The following is a 27,003-nucleotide window of genomic DNA, read 5'->3' on the forward strand; positions in this document are numbered from 1 at the left end:
GTCCCATTGATGTGGATAGGGGGGTGCTCCATCTGCTGTTTCCTGAAGTCCACAATCATCTCCTTAGTTTTGTTGACGTTGAGTGTGAGGTTATTTTCCTGACACCACACTCCGATGGCCCTCATCTCCTCCCTGTAGGCCGTCTCGTCGTTGTTGGTAATCAAGCCTACCACTGTAGTGTCGTCCGCAAACTTGATGATTGAGTTGGAGGCGTGCATGGCCACGCAGTCGTGGGTGAACAGGGAGTACAGGAGAGGGCTCAGAACGCACCCTTGTGGGGCCCCAGTGTTGAGGATCAGCGGGGTGGAGATGTTGTTACCTACCCTCACCACCTGGGTATGGAACGTAAAGTCACAGAAACAAGTTGTTGCTGTTGCAGTTATGGAGAAGTATTTGGGATTACAATATTTTACTGCAGAAGAGTTAAAGGGGTGTTGAATGGTAGTGTCCTGTCCTCCCAGGCCGTTGGCCTGGTGTTGATTAGATCAGGTTAAATTAACGGAATGGGATGGTGTTTCTTTTTATGAGTAGGATTAAAAATTAGCGGGATAATTTGTATTTGTTATATCACAAAGTATAATGACTTTATTCTCCGGTTCAGTTGGTTGCGGTAATGCAACATATCGGATGCCAACCGCCGTTAAACCCCACCAAAGAAGAAGAAAATGAACGGAAACCGGAAAGGGTCAGTGGGTCCTACAGAATCGGCGTGTTCATTTCAAACCTGTAGTACAAGAGAGGACGAGCACGAGAAAGAAGCTTCCCCGTCGAGAAACTTCAGTCTACAAATCAACATTGTACGTAGCATGTAATGTGTTTATCTAAGTATATTAAATAAAATAAGACGAAATATGATTGATATCTGAATAATTGGTCACATTAGCAAGCAGGTAACGTGAAGCGTTGGGAGTCGAAATCGCTTAGTTAGCATTAGCTAGCTAACAAACTGACAATTTCGGCTAGTGAGCTAGCTAACGTTAGCTTATTAGCTAGCGAGAGCACATGAATGCATTGGGCCACACTAGCAAGAAATCGCAACATCAACGAATTTACCGTTTGTCGATACTCGATGGGATTTAGCTATGGATTCTTGTGAAGTTGGCTACTAACAAAATCAAAGTAGCCCACTGGCCAAATTTGGAAAGATATGTTACTATTTCGTTTGGTTAACGTTTGTAGCCATGTTTAGCAGTAGAGTAGCTAGCCAAACTTAGGAGCTAGTAACTTTGTTTAGATTACTTCTCAGTCGGTGTTAATTCTCTGCCATGTTAAATCGAATAATATATCGACTGCCTTAGTTTTATAGCGTTAGCTAACTAACCCATCTTTGTACTCCTTGGTAGTGTCGAGGCCGCATACTTGGCCTTTTTTACTGCATTTGTGTGGCTGAAGCCGGGGACTGCCGTGGTGAGAAGGGTTAAATTCAGTGGCGTTGATCCGAATAGCTACCGAATGGCCAGTACTTTGTTTTTTTTCGTGACTAGTTATAGTTAGAACGTCGGAAATAATATAACCATAGAGCCAACGTTAGTCGGATGGTTGTCCAGTTTGTTAAACTTCCCACTATCAGATCGTTTTTGGTGTTTAATATCCGCTTGTTAGCGTTGTGTTGTGTCCAAAGAAAGTTGTAGGGCGGCAATTGTTTCAAGTCGCCCAAGTCCAAGGATCACTAACTATATTGCAGCACACCGGCATAAGGGAACCGGGTGTCGTGGGGGGTGGGGCAGGATTAGGCCGGTTAAGCTGGGTCACGGAGATATTTTACTCCTTGTCTAAAGTAGAGCATCGCCTCGTTTTATTTGCCACAATCTGATTCCAAATTTAAACTCCAGCTCCCACACATTTTGTGCTCTGTTTGCACAGCCTTATAGACCCGTTTCCGGGTAGAAGCAAGCTCATGCTCCTGGCAACGAGTGCAAATGGCGCTTTTTTTGTTGCCCTGCTCTGGCCATGTGCATGGCTCACCTTCAATCGCATAATGCCACTGAATTCCAAATCATTAGTGAGCACATGGCGTTTAGTCTGGCAGTCGATATTTTAATCATAGAATTCCTCAATGTTCAATTTGGGAATCTGGCTGCAAGAGCATGTCGATTTTGTAGCCTGTTTTTTAGATTTACATATAAATCTATTGATTTGTTTTGTCATATATCTCAGTGCCAATCTGTGCCACACCACAAGAAGCATCTGTTTATAAACCCTCATACATTATTTAAACTATAGAAAGGTCAGTCAGCCCATGGTTACTTCCCTAATTGCACCTTATTCCCCATGGTGCACCATGTTGGTCAGACCTGTATGGACCATGGTCAAAAGTAATGTACCAGTAAGTAATAGGGTGCCATGTATGATGCAACCCTGTCTCATTTTGGCAATGCTAATTACACTAAGTTTACTGTAGAATTCTGAGACCACTTGACCCACAGGATATGATGCACACTTAAAATGCATAACTTAATGATGGTGTTAGTATTCATGCTGTCTGCTCCAGAGGTCTCTCATACAGTCATATTCCTATACTCTCTCTGTCCCTGCAGACTGACTCTCTTCTAGTAGAACTCTATCTCTACTTTTTCTTGTGTAGTATCTTTTATCAGTAACTGGGGACACAATTCCAATATCTGTAACTTTGTGTGTGTGCTCCCCATGCAGGATGGAGTGGCAGCCGGACGAACAGGGACTCCAGCAGGTCCTCCAGCTCCTCAAGGACTCCCAGTCCCCCAACACGGCCACACAGAGAGCAGTGCAACAAGTATCCTCATGTACAGACACTGACCGGAGGGTGGGGTTAGTGGAATGGCAGTGGTACTTCTGTGGTCCTCAGTTGGTAGTGCATTGCGCTTGCAACACCAGTATAGTTGGTTAGATTCCTGGGACCACCCATACGTAAAATATATGCACACAATACTGTAAGTCGCTTAGGATAAAAGCGCTTGCTAAATGGCATATTATTCTATGGTTATTGCATCTAGTTCAGTTTGCGTTGATCTGTCTATGGGGCCTGTATTGACAATGTATTAAAGTGGAGATGGTGTTATAAGACAGTCACATGGACTGTCCTCCCCTCTGGATATGATGCATTCTATGTAACTCCTGACTGTTAATGATGGTGTTAGTATTCATACTGTCTGATCCAGAGGTCTCCTACAGTCAGACTTCTCTACTCTGTCTGGTCCTATAGATTTAGCCTCTGTTAGGATCGCATATAATCTTAACCCTCCAATCCATAACTCCCACTGGCCAATTTATTACTTACTTAAACCCTTGTCATCATTAGGAACCATGGGTAACGCTACTTATAACAGCAGTTATTTCAAAACCGTTCATATGGTACAACCTATGGAAACCATTTCTGTAGCTTTAGAATTAAACTTAGCCGGTATGTGACGAAATCACAGATCCGTTGCATTCCAAACTCTGTCGCATTCCTAACTTATGAAATAAGCGCCTCACTTAGTATTTCAACAAGTGTTATTTTTCCTCTGTCTAAATGTCACCCGTAGATTAGTGCTGCAGTGAAAGTCTACTCCCTAGTTATTTATTTGAGTTGAGCATCATGTGAGATGTCTGTGATGTCATATTTCCCTTAACCGCTCTGTCAGAAACTTGAACAGCTCAACCAGTTCCCTGACTTCAACAACTATCTAATCTTTGTGCTCACAAGACTGAAAACTGAAGGTGAGAGCCCTGTCTGTCTGAGTTTATATGTTCTAGTTGAGCATCTGGTAGCCTGAGTCGTGTTCATTAGGGCACACACATTACTTCTGAGCTCAAAAAGTCCTTTTGGGTTTCTTTGTCTGTTTCCATTCTTTGGTCAGCATGCCGTCATTGTCTGCTAGCCTTGTTATTAGTGGTTCTCTAGTCTGCTGTGTGTCATTCTGAATGCAAGTTGCTGTGGCCTTCGTCTGCATCTCTGACATTCTTTTTTTCTTCCTCTACCCCATGACCTCATCATTCCTTCCTTCTCCCCCCAACCTCATCCTTTCCTCCCCGCACCTCATCCTCTCCTGCTCTCCTTCTCCAGATGAACCCACTCGTTCTCTGAGTGGTCTGATCCTGAAGAACAATGTGAAGGCCCACTACCAGAACTTCCCCCCGGCCGTGGCTGACTTCATCAAGCAGGAATGCCTCAACAACATAGGCGACCCGTCGCCCCTCATCCGCGCCACTATCGGTGAGTCAGTGTGTGTGAGCTCTGGGTGGGTGGGTGAGTTGGGGTGGGGTCTTGACATGCGTTACATCTGTGTCATTGTCTCAGGTAACTGCTGTCCTGTGGCTTTAATGTGGCACATTTTTCTCGCTGTCTCTCCCTTTAGTAGCTACAGTTGAAGTTGGAATTCAATGTCAGGAATTGTGAAAAACTGGGTTTAAATGTATTTGGCTAAGGTCTATGTAAACTTTTGACTTCAACTGTATCTTCACCTCATCTCCCCAAAAATAAATTTGTCTCACCCCCCTATCCTGCCCTCTGGATATGATGCATTCTTTATAACTCCTGACTGTTAATGATGGTGTTAGCATTTCTCTGTCAGATCCAGAGGTCTCTGGATTCCTTAAATCTCTTGTACATCCCTGTTTCCCTACATCTGGTCTGACAAGACGGCATAGGTGGAAGCCTTCAGCAGGGTTTACGTTCACCTGTCCACTTCTTCCAGATCTGTGGGCTCAAACGTTTTGCTTTGTCTGGTGTCCTGGATGGGCGGAGATTTCACGTAAGGACCGATGGAATGGTCTAAAATGTGTGAACTCCGCCCACCCTAGTCACTGGGCAATGCAAAATGAACGTGCCCAGTGAGAATGGCAGTGTCCCTTCCAAGAGAGTATTCTACACCTGCATTGCTTGCTGTTTGGGGTTTTAGGCTGGGTTTCTGTACAGCACTTTGAGATATCAGCTGATGTATGAAGGGCTATATAAATAAATTTGATTTGATTAAGACCAGACCACCCTATGATTGTTGGTTCCTAACCTCTCTCTTCATCCCTCTCTCGCAGGTATCCTGATCACCACGATCACTTCTAAAGGGGAGCTGCAGACCTGGCCAGAGCTGCTGCCCCAGCTGTGTAACCTGCTCAACTCTGAGGACTACAACACCTGTGAGGTCAGAGCTACCTACCTACCACACACTCACATCATTTTCTAGCCTCTCCCCCTTTCTCTTCCTCCTTCGTCTGTCACCCTTCATTTTTCTTTCATTTTTTTTGTCCTCCCTGGCTTTTCTCTTTTCCCCTCATTCCCTGTCACACTCTTTTCCCCTCATTCCCTGTCACACTCTTTCCCCTCATTCCCTGTCACACTCTTTCCCCTCATTCCCTGTCACACTCTTTCCCCTCATTCCCTGTCACACTCTTTCCCCTCGTTCCCTGTCACACTCTTTCCCCTCATTCCCTGTCACACTCTTTCCCCTCATTCCCTGTCACACTCTTTTCCCTCATTGTCACACTCTTTCCCCCCCTGTCACACTCTTTCCCCCATTCCCTGTCACACTCTTTCCCCTTTCCCCCCCTCATTCCCTGTCACACTCTTTCCCCTCGTTCCCTGTCACACTCTTTCCCCTCGTTCCCTGTCACACTCTTTCCCCTCGTTCCCTGTCACACTCTTTCCCCTCGTTCCCTGTCACACTCTTTCCCCTCGTTCCCTGTCACACTCTTTCCCCTCGTTCCCTGTCACACTCTTTCCCCTTAACTCCCCTGTCCCTTTTTTCTTCCTTCCATCTTCATATCCCTTCTCCTTTACCGCTCTCTACCTCTAAATGTTTCAGTAGCGTTCTCTCCACATTCCATGCCATCTGGATATGATGCAGAACACCTTGACAGTGATTGCCAGTGATGCTTGTTGTATTCATACTGTCTGATCCAGACCTGTAGCCTATTGCCTTCAATCATCCTACTTCATTTCCCTCTGTTGCTCTGAGTTTGACTCGGTCTGTCTGCGTGTGTTCTCTTGATCAGGGCTCGTTTGGAGCCCTGCAGAAGATCTGCGAGGACTCGTCGGAGCTGTTGGAGAGCGACGCACTCAACCGCCCGCTCAACATCATGATCCCCAAGTTCCTGCAGTTCTTCAAGCACTGCAGCCCTAAGATCAGGCCAGTCCCAGGTCCCCTGTACCTCCAGACTATCCTGGTCCCAGATCACTTTGTGCCGTCTTGCCAACACCTATGTTCATTGTTATGCCAGTGACTAGGTGTTGGCAAGACGGCACAAACCGATCTGGAAACAGGCTACAACCAGACGCCACTGGCTGTTTCTCTGTTCTCACTGTTGTGTCCAGTAGAGCATAGCACACCATAGCAAAACGTTTTGCACCGGATTACACATCTGTGTTCTTATTGGACCAGCTTAGGTCGTTGCGTGGAACTTTTGTCATTTTCAAAACGTTTCCACCTACTATCCCACTGTTTTCAAAGACATTAATTTGCTCCCTTTGTAAAACTCTGTTACTCATGGTGCTATTCTCTCTGCCTGTAGATCTCATGCCATCGCCTGTGTGAACCAGTTCATCATCGGCAGAGCCCAGGCCCTGATGGACAACATCGACACCTTCATCGAGGTGAGCATCAGGCAACGCACAACACTGTTGACCATAGAAATATAATCACCGTGGTCAGATGGGCTATTCACATTCTAGTAGTTCTACTTCTATGGTGGTGACGTTGAAGAACACTGATCTGCTCATCTGGCTATGTTGCAGAACACCTTGACAGTGATGGTTATTGATGCTTGTTGTATTCATACGGTCTAATCCAGACTCTACAGCCTCTTACATGTCCATCGTCTAGACCAGTGGTGGGCAAACTTTTTGACTCGCGGGCCACAATGGGTTCTAAAATTTGACAGAGGGGCCGGGCCAGGAGCATTTGGAGGGAGTGTTTGGGCCGGATATACTAAAGCATTAAATGTAGTGTGTGCAAACCTCATAGCACAGTAAGAACACTACAACCCAATTTATTAACTGTCTTTCAAATGTGAAAAATAGCCCTTATCAGTTAATAAATTTGATAAATTTAAATTAAAAAATTTAATAAATTTAAATTTATTAAACTTTCCATATGCATTTTTTCATAACACAGCAGAAAAACTCACCATTTCAGTGGGAACAGTGTTGTTGGTCTCCCTTTTTTGCCAGTGCATCAAAGTCTGGAGTTAGTTTTGTTGTGGCAATTCTCAGGACAGATCTGAGGTGTTGGTCAGTTAACTTGGATCTGTGATGGGCTTTGTTGATTTTCATGACGCTAAACGTCTGCTCACACACGTAGGTCGAGCCAAACAACACCAGCATCTTCTGCGCCGTCCTCCGGAGGTTTGGAAACGCGGTCTCGTTAAGTGAAGCGTAAAAGTCATTCAGTTTAAGAGACTTGAACTTCTCCTTTGAGACGGAGTCAGACTGAAGATCGATCAGTTCCAATTGCAGCTCCTGCGGTGCTGATTCGGGGTCTTGTGACAGGGGACAGGACACCAGTTGAAGTGACTTGTCAATTTTTTCAAAATCACAGAACCGACGGCAAAATTCTCTGTGCAGATCGTCCAGTGATTTGCAGTATTTCTTCGCATTTCGGGCGGCCTCTTTCTGCACGGCTAGTGTGGGGAAATGTGCGAAAGATTTGTTTGACATTTGCCTGGAGAATAAAACCAGCTTGGATTTGAAGGCTCTCACATTTGTGTACATGTCGTGCGCAAACTGATCTTTCCCCTGTAGCTTCACGTTCAGCTCATTCATGTGTGAAAATATGTCCACAGCAAACGCAAAGTCACAAAGCCAGTTTGTGTCGCTCAGCTCGGGAATTCTTCGGATTTCCCCATTAAATTAAAAAATGAGCGAATCTCGTCTTTGAGCTCCCAGACTCGTTGAAACACTTTCCCCAAACTTAACCAGCGGACGCGAGAGTGGTAAATTAGGTCCTGGTGATCCGCATTAGTTTCTTCCAGGAACGTAATGAACTGACGATGATTAAGTCCCCTTGCTCGTATGAAGTTAACAAGTTTTACAACTGGATCCACGACGTGATTAAGCTGCAATACAGACTTACACAGAGACTCCTGATGAATGATGCAGTGAAGTAAAATAACATCCTGGTCAGGGTTTTCTTCTTTCACTTTATCCTGGATTCTTTTCAGCAGCCCGATGTTTTTTCCAGTTAAATTTGGCGATCCATCCGTGGTGACATTGGCAAGTTTACTCCAAGGTAGCTTCATTCTCTCGATGACAGCAGACACCTGTTCATATAAGTCCTCTCCTCGCGTTTTCCCTTTCAGTGATTCCATGCTCAAAAGCTCCTCCGTTATCTCAAAACTGTCGTTAATCCCTCGGATAAAAATTAGGAGCTGAGCAGTGTCTTTTATGTCGTTACTTTCATCCAGTGCTAGTGAATATAACTTAAAGGACTCCGCCTTTTTGTTTAACTCGCTGACTATATCTTCGTCAATCAGTTCCACGCGGCGAGTCACTGTCCTGCGTGCTAAACTGATTTTTTCAAACTTGGCTTTGCTCTCCGGACACAAGAGACCTGCTGTCTCTACCATGCACTCTTTCAAAAACTCGCCTTCGGAGAAAGGCTTGCTAGCCTTTGCTAATTTGAATGCCAGCAAGTAACTTGCCTTGGTACTTGACTCTTGAATTGCAGTTTGTCGGTGAAAAAAGTTCTGTTGACTCTGTAAATTAGCTGCCAACCTCTGAGCAGTAGCCCGTTCTTGTGTTGACTGCTTGCTAGCATAGTTTGCATGCTTCGTGGCAAAGTGACGGCTGATATTGTACTCTTTGAAAACCGCAACAGCTTCTTGGCATATCAGACATACAGCCGTTGATCGGACTTCAGTGAAGAAGTATTTTGTTGTCCACTCCTTATTAAACACTGCATTCGCTGTCCACTTTCCTTCTCTTTGGTCCGCTCATTTTCACAGAAGGGCTTAATGGTGACGTGAAACGAAGTGAAAATTAAAGTGAAATAAAGAGAAATACGCGCCACTCCAACAACGGTCAATGTGTTTTGAGTGCGCCATCTATTGGGGAAACGTGGGCATTGCAGGGAAAGGGGAAAAAGGAGGTTTTTACTATAATTTGGACAAGTTCGGCGGGCCGTATTAAAAAGCCTAACGGGCCGTATGTGGCCCGCGGGCCGTAGTTTGCCCATGTCTGGTCTAGACAATGGTGTGTACTGTGATCAATGGTGTTGAGGATAGCTGTAGATTCAAGACTGACATCTGTCTCATTTTCTTCTCTGGTCTCTCTCTCTCTTCGTGTCTCCGTCTCTCAGAGCCTGTTTGCGCTGGCTACAGACGAGGACTCTGAGGTGAGGAAGAACGTGTGCCGAGCTCTGGTCATGCTGCTGGAGGTCCGTATCGACCGGCTAATCCCTCACATGCACAGCATCATACAGGTGAGACAACCACTTCCTTATTTACTCTCCCACTGACCAATCAGCATGTCTGACACTAATGTCATACCCCATCATCCAATCCCTGACACTGCTGTGTCTATCTCTCCCCCACCAGTACATGCTGCAGCGCACACAGGACCCGGATGAGAATGTTTCTCTGGAGGCCTGTGAGTTCTGGCTCACCCTGGCTGAGCAGCCCATCTGTAAAGAGGTGCTCTCTGGACACCTGGTGCAGTGAGTAATCCTAAACATACCTGTAACATACAGCATCACCTAGACGTGATGTAGAGAGAGTGGGGACGGTCAGGTCAGAGGTGTAGAGGGGAACAGAGGTTAGTCAATAGTACAACATGCAAGAGTAACATTCCCATAGAGGTCCTATACTTCCTAGTGTTTAATTCTGTTTACACACTTCACTGTGTTCTATTGGGTGTGATGTTCAGAGGAACAGTTAAAGGGTTGGCTAGCTGCAGTACAGACATCTCATGACGTTTAACCTCTGCCCTTCCCATGCTGTCTGGATATGATGCATAACACATTAACTGTGATGGTCAGTGATGCCTGTTGTATTCATACTGTCTGATCCAGACAGCTGCAGCCCACTTGCCACATCTGATGCTCTGTAACTTCAATCCATTATTATATGAAACCAAGAACTGCAGTGTTCCTGATTGACCAACAGTAGGAAGACGGCTTGACTAATGGTGTCTTTTTTGTCTCCTCCTGTAGGCTCATTCCTATCCTGGTGAACGGCATGAAGTACTCTGAGATAGACATTATCCTGCTGAAGGTGAGCCTGTCTCTCAGTTCTGGGTGTGAATGATGACACCACACCTATTTCCCCCCACCAGGGTTGTGTTCATTAGGGCACACGAGCAAAACGTTTTGCAACGGGGAAACGAAAAGGACCGGTAAAGACAGTACATCCCTGTTTCGGACCATTTGTTCAGTTGTGTGCTTAATGAACATGACCCAGAAGTCTTTCCTCCCACCCACCCCCTCTCTTATTACTGGTAATCTTGGTGTGATGGCAGCTTTATGCTTGAGACTCGACTGATGTTTGAGGTATTCGTGCTCTCTGACCTAAGTGTTGTATCTGGTTAATGCCAGTTAATACTGTAGCACAGTTTTTCCCTCGGTCAACTGTCCACACATTCCCAGTTCCACAACACAACACCCAGGCTAACCCACAGGGGACTTCCCCTGCCAGGCACTCCTTACTCTGACTCCTAGTCCTCTGTCAACTGTCCACACATTCCCAGTTCCACAACACAACACCCAGGCTGGGATGCCAGGCACTTTACTCTGACTCCTGAGTCCTCTGTCAACTGTCCACACATTCCCAGTTTGAGGTATTGCCAACCTTCTCTGACCTCAAGTCCACACATTGTTGCTAACCCACAGGGGACTTCTGCCAGTTAATGCCAGTCAACTTAATACTGTTAGCACAGACTTTTTTCCTCTAGTCCTCTGTCAACTGTCCACACATTCCCAGTTCCACAACACAACACCCAGGCTAACCCACAGGGGACTTCCCCTGCCAGGCACTCCTTACTCTGACTCCTAGTCCTCTGTCAACTGTCCACACATTCCCAGTTCCACAACACAACACCCAGGCTAACCCCAGGGGTTGCCCACAACAGTCCTCTGTCAACATTCCCAGTTCCACAACACAACACCCAGGCTAACCCACAGGGGACTTCCCCTGCCAGACACTCCTTACTCTGACTCCTAGTCCTCTGTCATAAAGTCACACAGTTTTTCCCTCTGTCAACTGTCCACACATTCCCAGTTCCACAACACAACACCCAGGCTAACCCACAGGGGACTTCCCCTGCCAGGCACTCCTTACTCTGACTCCTAGTCCTCTGTCAAATGTCCATACATTCCCAGTTCCACAACACAACACCCAGGCTAACCCACAGGGGATTTTCCCTGCAGGCACTCCTTACTCTGACTCCTAGTCCTCTGTCATAAAGTCACAGTTACTCATTTGACTGCATTAATACCCTTCTGGCTGTTTCTGGCACTAAGCTGTGTCCATATGTCCATGGTTCAGCATGCTTTTTAGAGTGAGAATGTCTTAGCCTCCTGAACTGAAACCACATTTGGCCTAAGTTATTAAATATTAGCCTGATCCCAGATATTTTTGTGCTGTATAGCCATCTCTTATGCGTGCTGTCATGTTTCACAGCACAGACCTCGGACCAGAAAAATAAAACACACAGCAATGATGCATCTCTCTCTCTCCAGGGTGATGTGGAGGAGGACGAGGCTGTGCCAGACAGTGAGCAGGACATCAAGCCCCGCTTCCACAAGTCCCGCACCGTCACCCTGCAGCACGAGGGAGGAGAGGGCGAGGAGGGAGAGGACATCGATGAAGACGACGATGATGATGACGATACATTATCTGACTGGAACCTACGTGAGTTGGACTTGACTTAAAGCCGACAGTTACTGAAACCACCGCAGCCAGGGAGGAGATGCGTTAGAGAAAACACATTGATACGGTAGATGAAAGGAGCAGGAGGGTTGTGTCTGCTGCAGGCTCTACGTGAGTCGTGTCTGCTGCAGGCTCTACGTGAGTCTTGTCTGCTGCAGGCTCTACGTGAGTCTTGTCTGCTGCAGGCTCTGCGTGAGTCTTGTCTGCTGCAGGCTCTACGCGAGTCTTGTCTGCTGCAGGCTCTACGCGAGTCTTGTCTGCTGCAGGCTCTACGCGAGTCTTGTCTGCTGCAGGCTCTACGCGAGTCTTGTCTGCTGCAGGCTCTACGCGAGTCTTGTCTGCTGCAGGCTAAACGGCATAATATACATTTGATAGTCGTTCCTGTGGGACAATGACAAAGTTCTCACGCCATCCTGCCAGCACTGACTCGGTTACTTCCCTGTTTGGCTGCTCTCTCCACTGTTAGTGCACTGCTCCCCAGCGTCTCATTAGCAGTAGAGCTGGAAGTGCTGATTGGACAGTGTGAACCCTGAACAGCCAGAGTAGTGATGACATCAGTGACGCTCCCTGCTGCTGTCTGGAAATGGAGCGATTGGCATGCAGAGATGCACCAGAACGGTGGAAGACCCCTGTTATCACAATGGTGTCTATAGAAATAAAACTACATGGAAGTGGTATTGCAGAGATGCACCAGAACAGTGGAAGACCCCTGTTACCACAATGGTGTCTATAGAAATAAAACTACATGGAAGTGGTATTGCAGAGATGCACCAGAACAGTGTAAGACCCCTGTTATCACAATGGTGTCTATAGAAATAAAACAACATGGAAGTGGTATTGCAGAGATGCACCAGAACAGTGGAAGACCCCTGTTATCACAATGGTGTCTATAGAAATAAAACAACATGGAAGTGGTATTGCAGAGATGCACAATGGTGTCAGAACATGGAAGTGGAAGACCCCTGTTATCACAATGGTGTCTATAGAAATAAAACAACATGGAAGTGGTATTGCAGAGATGCACCAGAACGGTGGAAGACCCCTGTTACCACAATGGTGTCTATAGAAATAAAACAACATGGAAGTGGTATTGCAGAGATGCACCAGAACAGTGGAAGAGAGATGCACCAGTGGAAGAGAACATGGGTGGAAGACCCCTGTTGTTACCACAATGGTGTCTATAGAAATAAAACATGGAAGTGGTATTGCAGAGATGCACCAGAACAGTGGAAGACCCCTGTTACCACAATGGTGTCTATAGAAATAAAACAACATGGAAGTGGTATTGCAGAGATGCACCAGAACAGTGGAAGACCCCTGTTATCACAATGGTGTCTATAGAAATAAAACAACATGGAAGTGGTATTGCAGAGATGCACCAGAACAGTGGAAGACCCTGTTATCACAATGGTGTCTATAGAAATAAAACAACATGGAAGTGGTATTGCAGAGATGCACCAGAACAGTGGAAGACCCCTGTTATCACAATGGTGTCTATAGAAATAAAACAACATGGAAGTGGTATTGCAGAGATGCACCAGAACAGTGGAAGACCCCTGTTATCACAATGGTGTCTATAGAACTAAAACAACATGGAAGTGGTATTGCAGAGATGCACCAGAACGGTGGAAGACCCCTGTTATCACAATGGTGTCTATAGAAATAAAACAACATGGAAGTGGTATTCTGTATATGAGTGTTATTTCACGTAGCCTTTACCCAAATGATTTAGCTTTTTACCGGTGTCATAACTAGATTACAAGGTGGATAATTCTTAGACATTATTTTATGGAAATAGCTGTGTCATTGCTTCAGGGCTGTTGCTAGTCTCGTCAACCAGAGGCCAACATCAATGACATTCTGCTGAAGGACAATCTGACTTGTTTTGGAGAAACCTTGATCTCCTTAAGTGGCTGGTAGGCTGTTGCTAGTGTGTGTGTGTGTGTGTTTACAGAGACTGCAGAATGACTTTGCGTTTAGCTGCTGCTGTGGAAGTGATGACATGTTCTCATCTGAACATATATGATGCTAATTAGAGATCGTTTTCTGATCCACAGCAGCATATTGGTAGGACTGGTCTCCTTCAACACCTTTGGTTTATTTGGAGAGTCTGTTACTGGTCACACCTGTACAACTTGGCCCAGATTCAGTAGTGTGGAAAGTGTATTAATTAAATGGCTTGTTCACTCTAAAACCGTCTTTAGTATTTCGTTCATTAGTCCACTGTTAATAAAATCCCTGCTGTCAAGTTTTCAACATAGAGCACTTCGGTGCAGAGTTTGAGTGAACTATCCCTTTAAAGGTTTGTCCCTCTTATCTCCCCGTAGGCAAGTGTTCGGCGGCAGCGCTGGATGTGCTAGCCAATGTGTTCCGAGACGAGCTGCTGCCTCACCTGCTGCCCCTCCTCAAGGGCCTTCTCTTCTCCCCTGACTGGGTCACCAAGGAGTCTGGCATCCTGGTGCTGGGGGCCATCGCTGAGGGTAAGGACTAGGAAATCAATCAATCACACCGTTGACACTTCACATAGATCTCTTGCGCAGTCTCTCTCCTTCTGTGTCTCCCTCTCCACACTTTGGACTCTTTTTCTCTTGACACCATCTCTATCAGATCTCTCTCTGTATGCTACTCTCTGCTCTGTTGCTCTCCTCTCTTCTCGCTCTCCTATGACGTTCAGCACAGTGGTTCTTTCTCCTCTCTCACTCCATTGAGAGTTGACTGTCTCTGGATATGATGCATTCTATGTAACTCCTGACTGTTAATGATGGTGTTAGTATTCATACTGTCTGATCCAGAGGTCTCCTTCAGTCAGACTTCTCTACTCTGTCTGATCCAGAGGTCTCCTTCAGTCAGACTTCTCTACTCTGTCTGATCCAGAGGTCTCCTTCAGTCAGACTTCTCTACTCTGTCTGATCCAGAGGTCTCCTTCAGTCAGACTTCTCTACTCTGTCTGATCCAGAGGTCTCCTTCAGTCAGAGATCCAGAGGTCTCTTCTCAGACTTCTCTACTCTGTCTGATCCAGAGGTCTCCTTCAGTCAGACTTCTCTACTCTGTCTGATCCAGAGGTCTCCTTCAGTCAGACTTCTCTACTCTGATCATTTTTCCACTCTTTTTAGATCTTGTCTTTGTCATTTTGACTAAAATATTACAAAGTCACATTTTTGTCATTTGAATAATGATTTAGTGTAGCTATTGTTAAAATGACTGAAATAGTGGGCCATTTTAGTCCACTAAATGTCTTTATATTGTAGTCCTATTTTAGTCATCACATTTTTCATGCCTCATTAACCGATAGTTAACACACATCACTGACTTCCATGTGCACAAACATACATAGCCTTGTCCTACCAACATATCGTTCTGCATAACATCCTATCACATGATTCTCTTCCCAATAGCCCAATTGGCAGAAAAACACATTACTCTGCAGCAGGTAAAAAAAGTGATTGTAGTCAGTATTTAGTCTCGTTTTCATCAATGTAAATGAAAAATAATTTTGGTGAATTGTAGTGTTTTCTGGGTCTGTTTAGTCAGTTATCGTCTTGTCTTTTGCCATTGAAAAATAGGTGTCAATGAAATGAACACTGCTCTCTCTGTCCCTGCGGACTCTCTGCTAGTCTCTAATATCAGTCTAGTTCCTTGTTGGGTTAGATCAGTTCAGATTGACTTAGCAGTGGTGCTGTCGGTCCTTTCTGTCAGTGGCTGCTCTACTGCCTCTCTCTCCACTGTGATTTGGCTCTACTGTCTCTCTCCACTGTGATTTGGCTCTACTGTCTCTCTCCACTGTGATTTGGCTCTACTGTCTCTCCACTGTGATTTGGCTCTACTGCCTCTCTCTCCACTGTGATTTGGCTCTACTGTCTCTCTCCACTGTGATTTGGCTCTACTGTCTCTCTCTCCACTGTGATTTGGCTCTACAGTCTCTCTCTCCACTGTGATTTGGCTCTACTGTCTCTCTCTCCACTGTGATTTGGCTCTACTGTCTCTCTCCACTGTGATTTGGCTCTACTGTCTCTCTATCCACTGTGATTTGGCTCTACTGTCTCTCTCTCCACTGTGATTTGGCTCTACTGTCTCTGTCTCTCTCTCCACTGTGATTTGGCTCTACTGTCTCTGTCTCTCTCTCCACTGTGATTTGGCTCTACTGTTTCTCTCTATCCACTGTGATTTGGCTCTACTGTCTCTCTCCACTGTGATTTGGCTACACTTTCTCTTTCTCTCTCTACTATGATTTGGCTCTACATTCTCGCTCTCCACTGTGATTTGGCTCTACTGTCTCTCATTCTTCAGCCCTTTATGACCCCTGTCTGTTAGTCAGTAACACACTAATATCGGCAGACAGCAGATGTTGACAGTGAGGGAGACCGTGAGGTGTCCTAATGCAGAGTAGGTGTAATGCCATATATTTTCCGCTGCGCTGACCCAGTTAACACGTCACTAATAGGATGTACACTAATTGGATTCCATCAGAGTATATTTTATATTAAAAGGTATAAACACTAAGCCAGATGACTGGCTGTCCTTCACGTGGCTTTGTGTTGATAATAGACTTGGCCAACAATTGAGTGTTGTCAATAAAGAATTTGCCTCAGGCTAGCTAGATTCAAATTCTATCCAACTTTATCGACATGAAAAGAGGAATTGAATGTTGCCTAAGCGATACACAGGTGGCAATATTCAATTGAATCTCTTCACAAATACACCAGGGAAAGACAATGTGTCATGGTTAAACTGATCACTTAATATTGAGGTTTTATCTCCAATATGTGCTTTGACCTCATACCTACCCTACAAAACTGATCCCCCCCCACCCCCAATCACAAACCAAATATTAAAACAGCGTCATAAGGTAAAGTAAAATTCCATGCATTGTTGTGCTTTACCTCCCAGAACTCCCCCCCCACCTCATCCTGTGTCTGTGACAAAACCACTCTCTCTAACCCCTCCTCTCCTCCAGGCTGTATGCAGGGCATGGTGCCCTATCTCCCGGAGCTCCTCCCCCACCTCATTGCATGCCTGTGTGACAAGAAGGCCCTGGTGCGCTCCATCGCCTGCTGGACCCTGTCCCGCTACGCCCACTGGGTGGTCAGCCAGCCCCCAGACTCCCACCTCAAACCCCTGATGACCGAGCTGCTCAAGAGGATACTGGACGGCAACAAGAGGGTGCAGGAGGCCGCCTGCAGGTGTGTACTGTGTGTGTGGGAGTGTCCTTTTGGCATTGTCAATGTGTTTCAGCTATGACAGTCAGACCTGCCTCCCCCCCCCCCCCCAATTAATTAAGCTGTGCTTGATTGAGCTTGCCTGCTGTGATGGAACCAATGGAATAGTCCCAAAAGTTTGACCCTGGCACTCAAGGCAAGCTCAATTTAAACGCTCAAGATGGGGTGTGTGTTCAGAGACTGCAGTATGACTGGGCATTTGACTTCTGCTGTGGAAATGATGACATGTTTCTCACCTGAACATATGATGCTAATTTGAGATCGTTTTCTGATCCACAGCAGAATATTGGTAGGACTGGTCTCCTAAAGGGTTGTGTATAGGCCAGCTTGGTTGTTAACCTCTCTGGGAAATGTGGGACGGTAACGTCTCACCTCGCCAACAGCCAGTGAAAGTGCAGGGTGCCAAATTCAAAACAACAAAATTCTCATAATTAAAATTCATCAAGCATACAAGTATTTTACACCATTTTATAGATAAAATTCTCATTAATCCAGCCACAGTGTCCGATTTCAAATAGGCTTTACAGCGAAAGCACCACAAACGATTGTTAGGTCACCACCAAGTCACAGGAAAACACAGCCATTTTTCCAGCTAAAGAGTGGAGTCACAAAAAGCACAAATAGAGAGAAAATTAATCACTGACCTTTGATGTTCTTCATCAGATGACACTCATAGGACTTCATGTTACACAATACATGTATGTTTTGTTCGCTAAAGCTCATATTTATATAAAAACATCTGATTTTACATTGGCGCGTTACATTCAGTAGTTCTAAAACACTCGGTGATTTTGCATAGAGCCACATCAATTTACAGAAATACTCATCATAAATGTTGATGAAAATACAAGTGTTACACATGGAATTAGAGATATACGTCTCCTTAATGCAACCGCTGTGTCAGATTTTAAAAAAACTTTGCGGATAAAGCTGACCATGCAATAATCTGAGTACAGCGTTCAGACCCACAAAGCAGCCAAAAAGATATCCGCCATATTGGGTCAACATTAGTCAGAAATAGCGTTATAAATATTCACTTACCTTTGATGATCTTCATCAGAATGCACTCCCAGAAATCCCAGTTCCACCATAAATGTTTGATTTGTTCGATAATGTCCATAATTTATGTCCAAATAGCTTCTTTTGTTAGGGCGTTTAGTACACAAATCCAAACGCGCGTTCAGGTCCAGCCGAACGTCGGACGAGAAGTTCAAAAAGTTATACTACAGGTTGTAGAAACATTTCAAACTAAGTATAGAATCAATCTTTAGGATGTTTTTTTTTATCATAAATCTTCAATAATGTTCCAACCGGAGGATTCCTATGTCTGTAGAAAAGCAATGGAACGGAGCTACCTCATGTGGAATGCGAGTGACCAGTGCGTGACTCTCTGCCAGACACCTGACTCATTCAGCTCTCATTCAGTCCCACTTCACAGTAGAAGCTTCAAACCAGTTTCTAAAGACGGTTGACATCTAGTGGACGCCTTAGGAAGTGCAACAGAACCAATATCCCACTATCTCCAATAGGGTCTGAGCTAAAAAACTACAAGCCTCAGATTTTCCACTTCCTGTTTGGATTTTCTTCTCAGGTTTTCACCTTCCATATGAGTTCTGTTATACTCAGACATCATTCAAACAGTTTTAGAAACTTCTGTGTTTTCTATCCAATACTACTAATAATATGCATATATTATAAGCATCTGGGACAGAGTAGCAGGCAGTTTACTCTGGGCACCTTATTCATCCAAGCTACTCAATACTGCCCCCCCTGTCACCAAGAAGTTAAAGCAGATGTTATTGAGTGTCTACTGTATTAATGTCTGTGTGTGTGACGTGTCCATTCTCGTACTCTGACCCATTGGCCTTTGTGTCCCTCAGTGCGTTTGCCACCCTGGAGGAGGAGGCGTGTACAGAGCTGGTGCCCTACCTCAGCTTCATCCTGGACACGCTGGTGTTCGCCTTCGGCAAGTACCAGCACAAGAACCTGCTCATCCTCTACGACGCCATCGGAACGCTCGCCGACTCCGTAGGACACCACCTCAACCAGCCTGTGAGTCTGGATCTTCACTTAGTTAGCAAACTAGCACTTAGAAACATCAGCAAGCTGGATCAGCTTCATGGCCAACAACTCCTTACCGCCTTATGATGTACAACATCCTCTGTTGTGGTGCGTTGTTGCTGTATCACAACCTCCTTGGTTACTTTTCATAGGTTCATCTTTATGCCTCTCTGCTCTCCTCTATGATGAATTCTAAACAGACATTGGAAATCTGAATCACCAGTGTGGATGTATTTTACAGTCTGAGGTTGTTTAGTGAGAGAAGACACGTGTATAAATCATGTCACATGTAGGTTGTCACTACGTCACAACCTCACCCTGGTTGGTTTACACAGGTTTCATCTTTATGGTGAGGAGACACAATATTACTGGACTGTATAATGACTGTCTCCTCTCTGCCCCTACAGGAGTACATCCAGAAGCTGATGCCTCCCCTCATTGCCAAATGGAATGAGCTGAAGGACGAGGACAAGGATCTCTTTCCACTTCTGGAGGTTATACATTATTATATACATTAGTATATACATACATTATAATATACATATATACATTATATACAACCATGTTTGGTGCATCACGAGGTGGATCATTCTTAGTTTTGATTTTGTGGTATTTGCCGTCATTGCTTCAGGGCTGTTGCTAGTCTCGTGAGCCAGAGACCAAAAAATAATGACATTCTGCTGAAGGACAATCTGGTATGTTGGGGAAAAGCCTAGAACTCCTTAAGTGGCTGGTAGACTGTTGCTAGTGTGTGTGTGTGTTTAGAGACTGCAGAAAGACATTGTGTTTAGCTGCTGCTGTGGAAGTGATGACATGTTCTCATCTGAACATATATGATGCTAATTAGAGATCGTTTTCTGATCCACAGCAGCATATTGGTAGGACTGGTCTCCTTAACCTCTTCAGCTGACAAATAACTGGTGCCGGAGATCGGGCATTAGGCTGGTTTTTTGTTGTAGGTCATTTTTTATTGATTTTTAAAATGATCTTTAGCTCTTAGAGCTACTCAAAGCATAACAATGGAAACGGGTGACTGTTGTGCTTCCAATGGTCTGTATTATACTGCACATCTTATTGTACCACACATCTTAAGGATCGAAGCGTTGGATAGAACAAAGACTGATATTTCACCGGATGTATCAGTGTGAAGCATCCGCTTGGCGTTTCACCTCCGTACCAGATATGATGAGAGGAAGCCCAGTGGTCCAGGAAGCCCAGGGGCCCAGGAAGCCCAGTGGCCGGCCGTGGGAGAAGATGGAGCAACATGTATTTAGTCTATGTTCTCATCAACGTACCAGATATGATGAGAGGAAGCCCAGTGGCCGGCCGTGGGAGATTATGGAGCAACATGTATTTAATCTGACATGTTCTCATCAACGTACCAGATATGATGAGAGGAAGCCCAGTGGCCCAGGAAGCCCAGTGGCCGGCCGTGGGAGAAGATGGAGCAACATGTATTTAATCTGACATGTTCTCATCAACGTACCAGATATGATGAGAGGAAGCCCAGTGGCCGGCCGTGGGAGAAGATGGAGCAACATGTATTTAGTCTATGTTCTCATCAACGTACCAGATATGATGAGAGGAAGCCCAGTGGCCGGCCGTGGGAGAAGATGGAGCAACATGTATTTAGTCTGACATGTTCTCATCAACGCAACATTTGATCTCCATACAGTTTTCTGTTTCTAAAACTAGAATCTGTAACAGACTGGACTGTGTTTTTGAGACTTTACCTGTTGCCAAAGTAAAACAAATGTGTGTTTAGGAGTACAAGGGCAAATTTACTTATTGCACACACTCACTTCAGAGTAGGCATTCCCTCGTGAAAATATGCAAATATGTACAAGAATGTGACAATAGGATCTCACTAGCTGGTGCTTGGCGCTACCCACCTCCTTGCTTGTTCTGCCCACTATGATTGATTTCCTCCCATTGGAAATGACAGGCTCTGGTCGATCTTGGGTTTGTTTATAAAAAATAAATTTAAAAAATGTTAAAGTCCAGATGTGATTTTGCAAAAAATGTCATTAGCTCATGAGATCTAAACGGGGACTGACTGACTTCTGTATCTGAGAAGTTATAAATCCACTCGCTCCATTCCTTTTGTTGATATGAAATCACAGGAACAGTAAAATAATGCTATTTCTTAAAGGGAATTTTAAGAATTTTAATTTATTTATTACCTAGGTATAAAAAAAAATACATCTTCAAATTTGTGAACTGTCCCTTTAAGATCGGTGCAGATGAAGGAAAGGACACACTGACAGGACACTACTTTGACCTGTTGATATGCAGGCTGTATTTTTGATGTTTCCGTCCTCCGCCCACCAAACTAACCCTGTCTCTCCCTGTGCCTCCCCAGTGCCTGTCGTCGGTGGCCACGGCCCTGCAAAGTGGCTTCCTGCCCTACTGTGAGCCTGTCTACCAGCGCTGTGTAACCCTGGTCCAGAAGACCCTCGCTCAGGCCATGGTAAGAACCTATAGAGCACGACAGCTTGTTATCCTAAAAACTGGATACGAGTTACCCCGGGTAACTCAGTCGGTTCATTACAATTATGAAGCCTTTATGTGCTTGTTTTCATTGCATTAATAGTTCAATTCACAAAAAGTGACGTTAGTTGAAGATTCTCATAAAACAAAATGTATAATATCTCCTAAGCCTGTGTTTACCAGAGACCTTATTTTTGGCTTTTATCCCCCAAAAATGATTCATTTTCCCATAGGCTTTGTCCAACGAGCCATGGTTTTATTTATTTTACCTTTATTAAACCAGGCAAGTCAGTTAAGAACAAATTCGTATTTTCAATGACGGCCTGGGAACAGTGGGCCTGGGAACAGTGGGTTAACTGCCTGTTCAGGCACAGAACGACACATTTGTACCTTGTCAGCTCGGGGGTTTGAACTTGCAACCTTCCGGTTACTAATCCAACGCTCTAACCACTAGGCTAGCCTGGTGGAGTTAGTGCCTACAAAAAGACACCATTACTATTGCTCTCTAGTACAGTTTATACACATTAAATCACCAGACATGCCTACAGTGAAGAACCATGTTAATGTATAGCAACAAACTGTTACAAAATAAGCCAGCTATAGGTAGGTTTCCTTCCAATTGGCGACCAGATTTTCATGCAAATATTCGACACGTGCCATAAAAACATTATGTGCGTTTTCCCACATGAGATGGTTCCATCCAGTTGACTTGTTGCGTGTAGGTAGCATAGTGGTTAAAAGTGTTGGGTTCACTAAACGAAAGGTGGCTGGTTTGAATCAACGAGCCGACTTGGTGAATAGTCTGTGCCCTTGAGCAAGGCACTTAACCCTAATTGCTCCCGTAAGTTGCTCTGCTAAAGGAATAAAATGTAAACATTTAAATTAAAGGCTGTGATGACGTCGTGCACGTAACTTTAGTGGTTCAATTTCCATGTACCGGGCCTCCCGGGAGATGCAGTGGTCTAGGACACAGCATGGCAGTGCTAGCTGTGCCACCAGCGACTGTAGGTTCACGCCCAGGCTCTGTCGCGACCGGGAGGTCCGTGGGGCGACGCACAATTGGCCTAGTGTCATCCGGGTTAGGGAGGGTTTGGCTGGTAGGGATCACGCACTAGCAACTCCTGTGGCGGGCCGAACGCAGTGCATGCTAACCAGGTCGTCAGGTGCACGGTGTTTCCTCCGACACATTTGGGCGGCTGGCTTCCGCTTTGGATACGGGCTGTGTTAAGAAGCAGTGCGGCTTGGTTGGGTTGTGTTTCGGAGGATGCATGGCTTTCGACCTTCGTCTCTCCCGAACCAGTACGGGAGTTGTAGCGATAGTGACTACAAGCCATAACCCACTGTTCCTAGGCCGTCATTGAAAATAAGAATTTGTTCTTAACTGACTTGCCTAGTTAAATAAAGGTACAATTTATTCAGCAGTTTATTAAACAAATCGTACGTTTTGGCTCCATATCCTAACTGTGACCAAAAACCCACTGACTCTCTGTCCGTCTCCTCTCTCTCCAGATGTACAACCAGCACCCTGACCAGTACGAAGCTCCTGACAAGGACTTCATGATTGTGGCCCTGGACCTGCTGAGTGGCCTGGCCGAGGGCTTGGGGGGCAGTGTGGACCAGCTGGTGGCCCGCAGCAACATCATGACCCTGCTCTTCCAGTGCATGCAGGTACACCGGGACCCCCAAGTGCCAACTGTCAGCGGCCATTTTGAAAATGTGAAATTAGTCAACTTGAAGGAGTATATGTTGCCGTATCGCTTGTTGCTGTTCGCAATTTTTTTGAAGTTGATTTTATTGCTTTTTGGAGTGTCAAGAAAAGTTCAAAATAGTTGTTTTAACCAGATGTGTCTGAGTCTGAGACTAACTGTGCGTTCCTCCAGGACCCTATGCCAGAGGTGAGACAGAGCTCCTTTGCCCTGCTGGGTGACCTGACCAAGGCCTGCTTCCCTCATGTCAAACCCTGCATTGGTGAGTCAACCATAGTAGTGAAGACATTCACTGTCAATGTCATGAAAAGGTACTGGTGCTGAGGTGTGTGTTGGAATGGCTAGTAGTTTATGTATTATTTGTATGTTGGTGTGTTTAATGAACCTGTGTGTATACCGGTGATTGTGTGACTAGTTGTGTTTAGCGTTTGTATATAAACCTGTCTCTCCCCTCTAGCCGAGTTCATGCCGATCCTGGGCCTGAACCTGAACCCAGAGTTCATCTCTGTGTGTAACAATGCTACCTGGGCCATTGGCGAGATCGCCATGCAGATGGGTGAGTTACTGCTTGCTGTGTGTCCTTACTGCAGTCTTCATTTCTTACACACCCACCCTTTACCTCACAACCACTCTAAAATGTCTCTCACTATCTCTGCTTTTCCTCTCCCTCTAACTCTCATAATAACACACACAGACCACCAACAACCAGCCACTCCTATGATGAGCTCTCTTAACAGACTGTCTGAAATGTTCTATGTGGAAGTTGAAGGTCTGAGTGTGACTGAGGTCACAACATAGGGACGAACACACAGATGATTATGGTGCTGCGTGTGTTACGGTGTGTGATGCTAGGGTTTGGTGTCTTTTGGATGGAGCATGTAGCTAACTATGTCCGATTTGATTCGCTGCCCTTGCTCTATAACCCATGAACTCAATGACCCTCTGTCATACGAGTGAGCCAATCTCCCTTGACTACAGTGTGCTGCAAGATGCCTGAGTGATGGGTCCTGCTACCATTGGACTCTGTAACAGTGAGGCCTGCAGGTGTGTGCAAGCATGGCAGGCCAACCAGCAGTAGTACAGTGTAGTGACATTGTGCTATAATACCTCTACAGGGAGAACTGACAAGAAGGATGAAGGAGATTGCTCAGGTGAGCTAGGGGGAACCATTGCTTACAGATGGCGGCCATTTTGGGAAATTGTCCAGAAATCACGGGAACCCTATTTTTGTAGCAACACCACCAGATTGACTCCATCAGTAAATCATGTTGGTAGTGGTGATTTGATAGGAATGATTGTAATGACACTATAAATACTCTAAATGACAGTGAATACTTGACAGCGCTGATGTGGGAATTGATTGTAGACATGGCTTCAAATTATATTTGAAATCATTTGAAATACTTAAGCTTGATTGTGTTGGAAAGGAACCAATAGAAAAGTCCCTAAAGTTCAAACCCTGTCCATTTGCCGCTCCAGGCAGGCTTGAGAAAATACTCCAAATATCTGAAAGATTTCCAATAGTAATTGAACCCATGTATGGCGAGCAATGCCATAATTTCCAGCTGGTTGATTGTGGTGTTTTCCTCGGTGCCTGTAGGAGCAGACATGCAACCCTATGTTGGGCTGGTCCTCAACAACCTGGTGGAGATCATCAACAGACCTAACACACCCAAGACCCTCCTGGAGAATACAGGTACGGTACTCACACAGACACGCATGCTTAATCCCCCCACCCCCATAGACAAAACCACTATTTAGGCTTCAGTCCACTCCTATGATGATCTCTCTAACAGACATTCGAAATCTGAAATATTCTATGTGGAAGTTTAAGGTCTGAGTGTGTGACTAACACTTCTGACACTGAAGTGATTGTTCTAAACCCTGTTGTTATGGCCCTGTAGTTATTGCCACATAAATCATCACTCCTGTGTTTCACTTGGGACAGCCATTACGATCGGCAGGCTGGGCTACGTGTGTCCACAGGAGGTGTCTCCCATGCTGCAACAGTTTATCAGACCCTGGTGCACATCGTTGAGGAACATCAGGGACAATGAGGAGAAAGACTCTGCGTTCCGTGGAATCTGCATGATGATTGGCGTCAACCCTGCTGGAGTGGTTCAGGTGAGGGGGAGGGGCTTCTGAACACTGTTCCACACAGCAACATGTATTTACTGGGTCCGGGACTTGTTATATTTTTATTCCCTGAGTGTGTTGCCTCTTTGCTCTTGTCTATGATTAACTCTAAACAGACATTCGAAATCTAAATAACTAGTGTGGATGTAATTTAGACTCTCAGATAACTGGTGAGAGAAGACACATTGTATTCAACCTAGCGCGTTTGGTGTCATTGAAGGATGATTGGCTGCTAAATGAGCGATAAGGGAATGTGGATGAATGTTGGATGTTGTCATATGAACGTTGGTGTCTCTTCAGGACTTCATCTTCTTCTGTGATGCTGTGGCCTCCTGGGTTAGTCCTAAGGATGATCTGAGAGACATGTTCTACAAGGTAAGCCTCAACATGTTTGATCCTCAGAATACGAAGGGTCTAGACTTGGGTTCTAAGTGGACCTAGTGCTCCTCTTTCTCCACAGCCTGTGATGATCTTTATCTACAGACATTCGAAATCTGAACATATCTTGTGGATATTTTAGACTCTGAGACGTGTGGTGCTAAGAAAACAAAAGGGAACCAGCTTTGCCAGTCGCTGAAGTCCTCTGACCATGTACCTCACCTTGATTTACAAGCTTTGTTGTTTTTGTAGATCCTCCATGGCTTCAAGGACCAGGTGGGCGAGGAGAACTGGCAGCAGTTCTCAGAACAATTCCCCCCTCTGCTGAAGGAGAGGCTGTCGGCCTGCTATGGCGTGTAGTTCCCCTCGCCGACACAGGACACGCCTGTCAGGTAATGACACTTTAGGTAGAACTGATCTAGGATCAGCTTCCCTTCCCCAAATCCTAATGTTATGTTTAGTCCAAGTTCTCTCTGTTCACCTGAATAAATAAAAACATTGTTTCTTCTCCTTCTCTTCCTATTCCCTCTTCTCTCTTCTTATTCACTCCTCTTCCTCCTCTCTCCCCCTTTCCCACTTTCTCCTCTCTCCAGGTTTAATCTACGGGAGGGTTACTGGGGGAACTCATCCATCTGTGTTACTGCACTGCCCTGATCGTGGGGGCAGGAGGAGAGGGACTGGCCCTGGCTCCTGTCCATTCAGACTACAAGTCCCACGACCCTGTGTGTCTCTGTGAGGGTGGGTGGGAGGGAGGGTTACTGGGAGGGAAACTGGGGAGAAAGCCTCTGGATTTCAAACGCCAAACTTAAATCCGACGACATACTCCGATGTAACCAAAGCCACAGGTTTCTGTAAGAGGGGGAGGGAGGGTAGGATAAGCATATGCAGGGGTCGGCTGCGAACGGCCCTAAATCCATTCGATAACTCTTTAGATACCAAGGTTAGAGGAGAGCTGTGGTGGGAGGGCGGGCGGGGTGGCAGCAACCCCGGAATAAATAAATTAAGGAGAAATCTAAAAACCAGCCCAGGAGCCACAGTTTAAAAACACAACTCACATAATATGTAGACTGGCACACTTAGACTTAGTTCAGGAAGGGAAGGTAGTTGCCCTGGCCCGAACGACCAATCGGTGCACAAGCACTTTGCATTCATTCTACAATAGTCATTTGATAATCTATACAAAGGCTGTGGGAGGGATACTG

General features: G+C 45.4%; 1 protein-coding gene and 4 non-coding genes across 6 annotated transcripts; all 5 read left to right on the forward strand.

Annotated features, from left to right (window-relative positions):
- On the forward strand, window positions 1-26,538 carry LOC115114949 (transportin-2). Of its 2 annotated transcripts, XM_065010540.1 has the most exons (25): window positions 1-797; window positions 2,653-2,752; window positions 3,603-3,678; window positions 4,025-4,174; window positions 4,993-5,099; window positions 5,950-6,083; window positions 6,466-6,547; window positions 9,249-9,371; window positions 9,487-9,605; window positions 10,101-10,161; window positions 11,625-11,796; window positions 14,142-14,294; window positions 16,769-16,994; window positions 18,911-19,082; window positions 19,499-19,585; window positions 21,454-21,561; window positions 23,091-23,249; window positions 23,462-23,549; window positions 23,745-23,843; window positions 24,403-24,438; window positions 24,888-24,983; window positions 25,236-25,411; window positions 25,724-25,798; window positions 26,054-26,193; window positions 26,395-26,538. In XM_065010540.1, the coding sequence occupies exons 2-24, from the start codon at window positions 2,654-2,656 to the stop codon at window positions 26,159-26,161; spliced, it is 2,706 nt and encodes a 901-aa protein (XP_064866612.1). In that variant the 5' UTR covers window positions 1-797; window position 2,653; the 3' UTR covers window positions 26,162-26,193; window positions 26,395-26,538. The 2 variants fall into 2 exon arrangements, with proteins under 2 accessions (XP_064866612.1, XP_064866613.1); XM_065010541.1 differs by lacking the exon at window positions 24,403-24,438 and having other exon boundaries at window positions 5-797.
- Window positions 3,067-3,137, forward strand: LOC115117315 (small nucleolar RNA SNORD41). The gene has a single exon (XR_003861686.1). It is a non-coding gene; the product is annotated as a small nucleolar RNA SNORD41 (small nucleolar RNA).
- On the forward strand, window positions 5,787-5,857 carry LOC135564999 (small nucleolar RNA SNORD41). Its single transcript, XR_010461326.1, has one exon. It is a non-coding gene; the product is annotated as a small nucleolar RNA SNORD41 (small nucleolar RNA).
- Window positions 9,889-9,959, forward strand: LOC115120481 (small nucleolar RNA SNORD41). The gene has a single exon (XR_003862161.1). It is a non-coding gene; the product is annotated as a small nucleolar RNA SNORD41 (small nucleolar RNA).
- Window positions 14,536-14,606, forward strand: LOC135564998 (small nucleolar RNA SNORD41). The gene has a single exon (XR_010461325.1). It is a non-coding gene; the product is annotated as a small nucleolar RNA SNORD41 (small nucleolar RNA).
- Window positions 26,539-27,003: the final 465 nt, after the last annotated feature.

This window comes from Oncorhynchus nerka, linkage group LG26 (genome assembly GCF_034236695.1).
Source record: "Oncorhynchus nerka isolate Pitt River linkage group LG26, Oner_Uvic_2.0, whole genome shotgun sequence".
NCBI lineage: Eukaryota > Metazoa > Chordata > Actinopteri > Salmoniformes > Salmonidae > Oncorhynchus > Oncorhynchus nerka.

What these genes read in the sequence shown, in the direction of transcription:
- LOC115114949 (XM_065010540.1), top strand. Translation starts at nt 2,654, where the DNA reads ATGGAGTGGCAGCCGGACGAACAGGGACTCCAGCAGGTCCTCCAGCTC. An exon ending in CTCTCTGGACACCTGGTGCA is followed by an intron (nt 9,606 to 10,100) that starts GTGAGTAATCCT and finishes CTCCTCCTGTAG; the next exon opens with GCTCATTCCTATCCTGGTGA. An exon ending in GGATGAAGGAGATTGCTCAG is followed by an intron (nt 24,439 to 24,887) that starts GTGAGCTAGGGG and finishes CGGTGCCTGTAG; the next exon opens with GAGCAGACATGCAACCCTAT.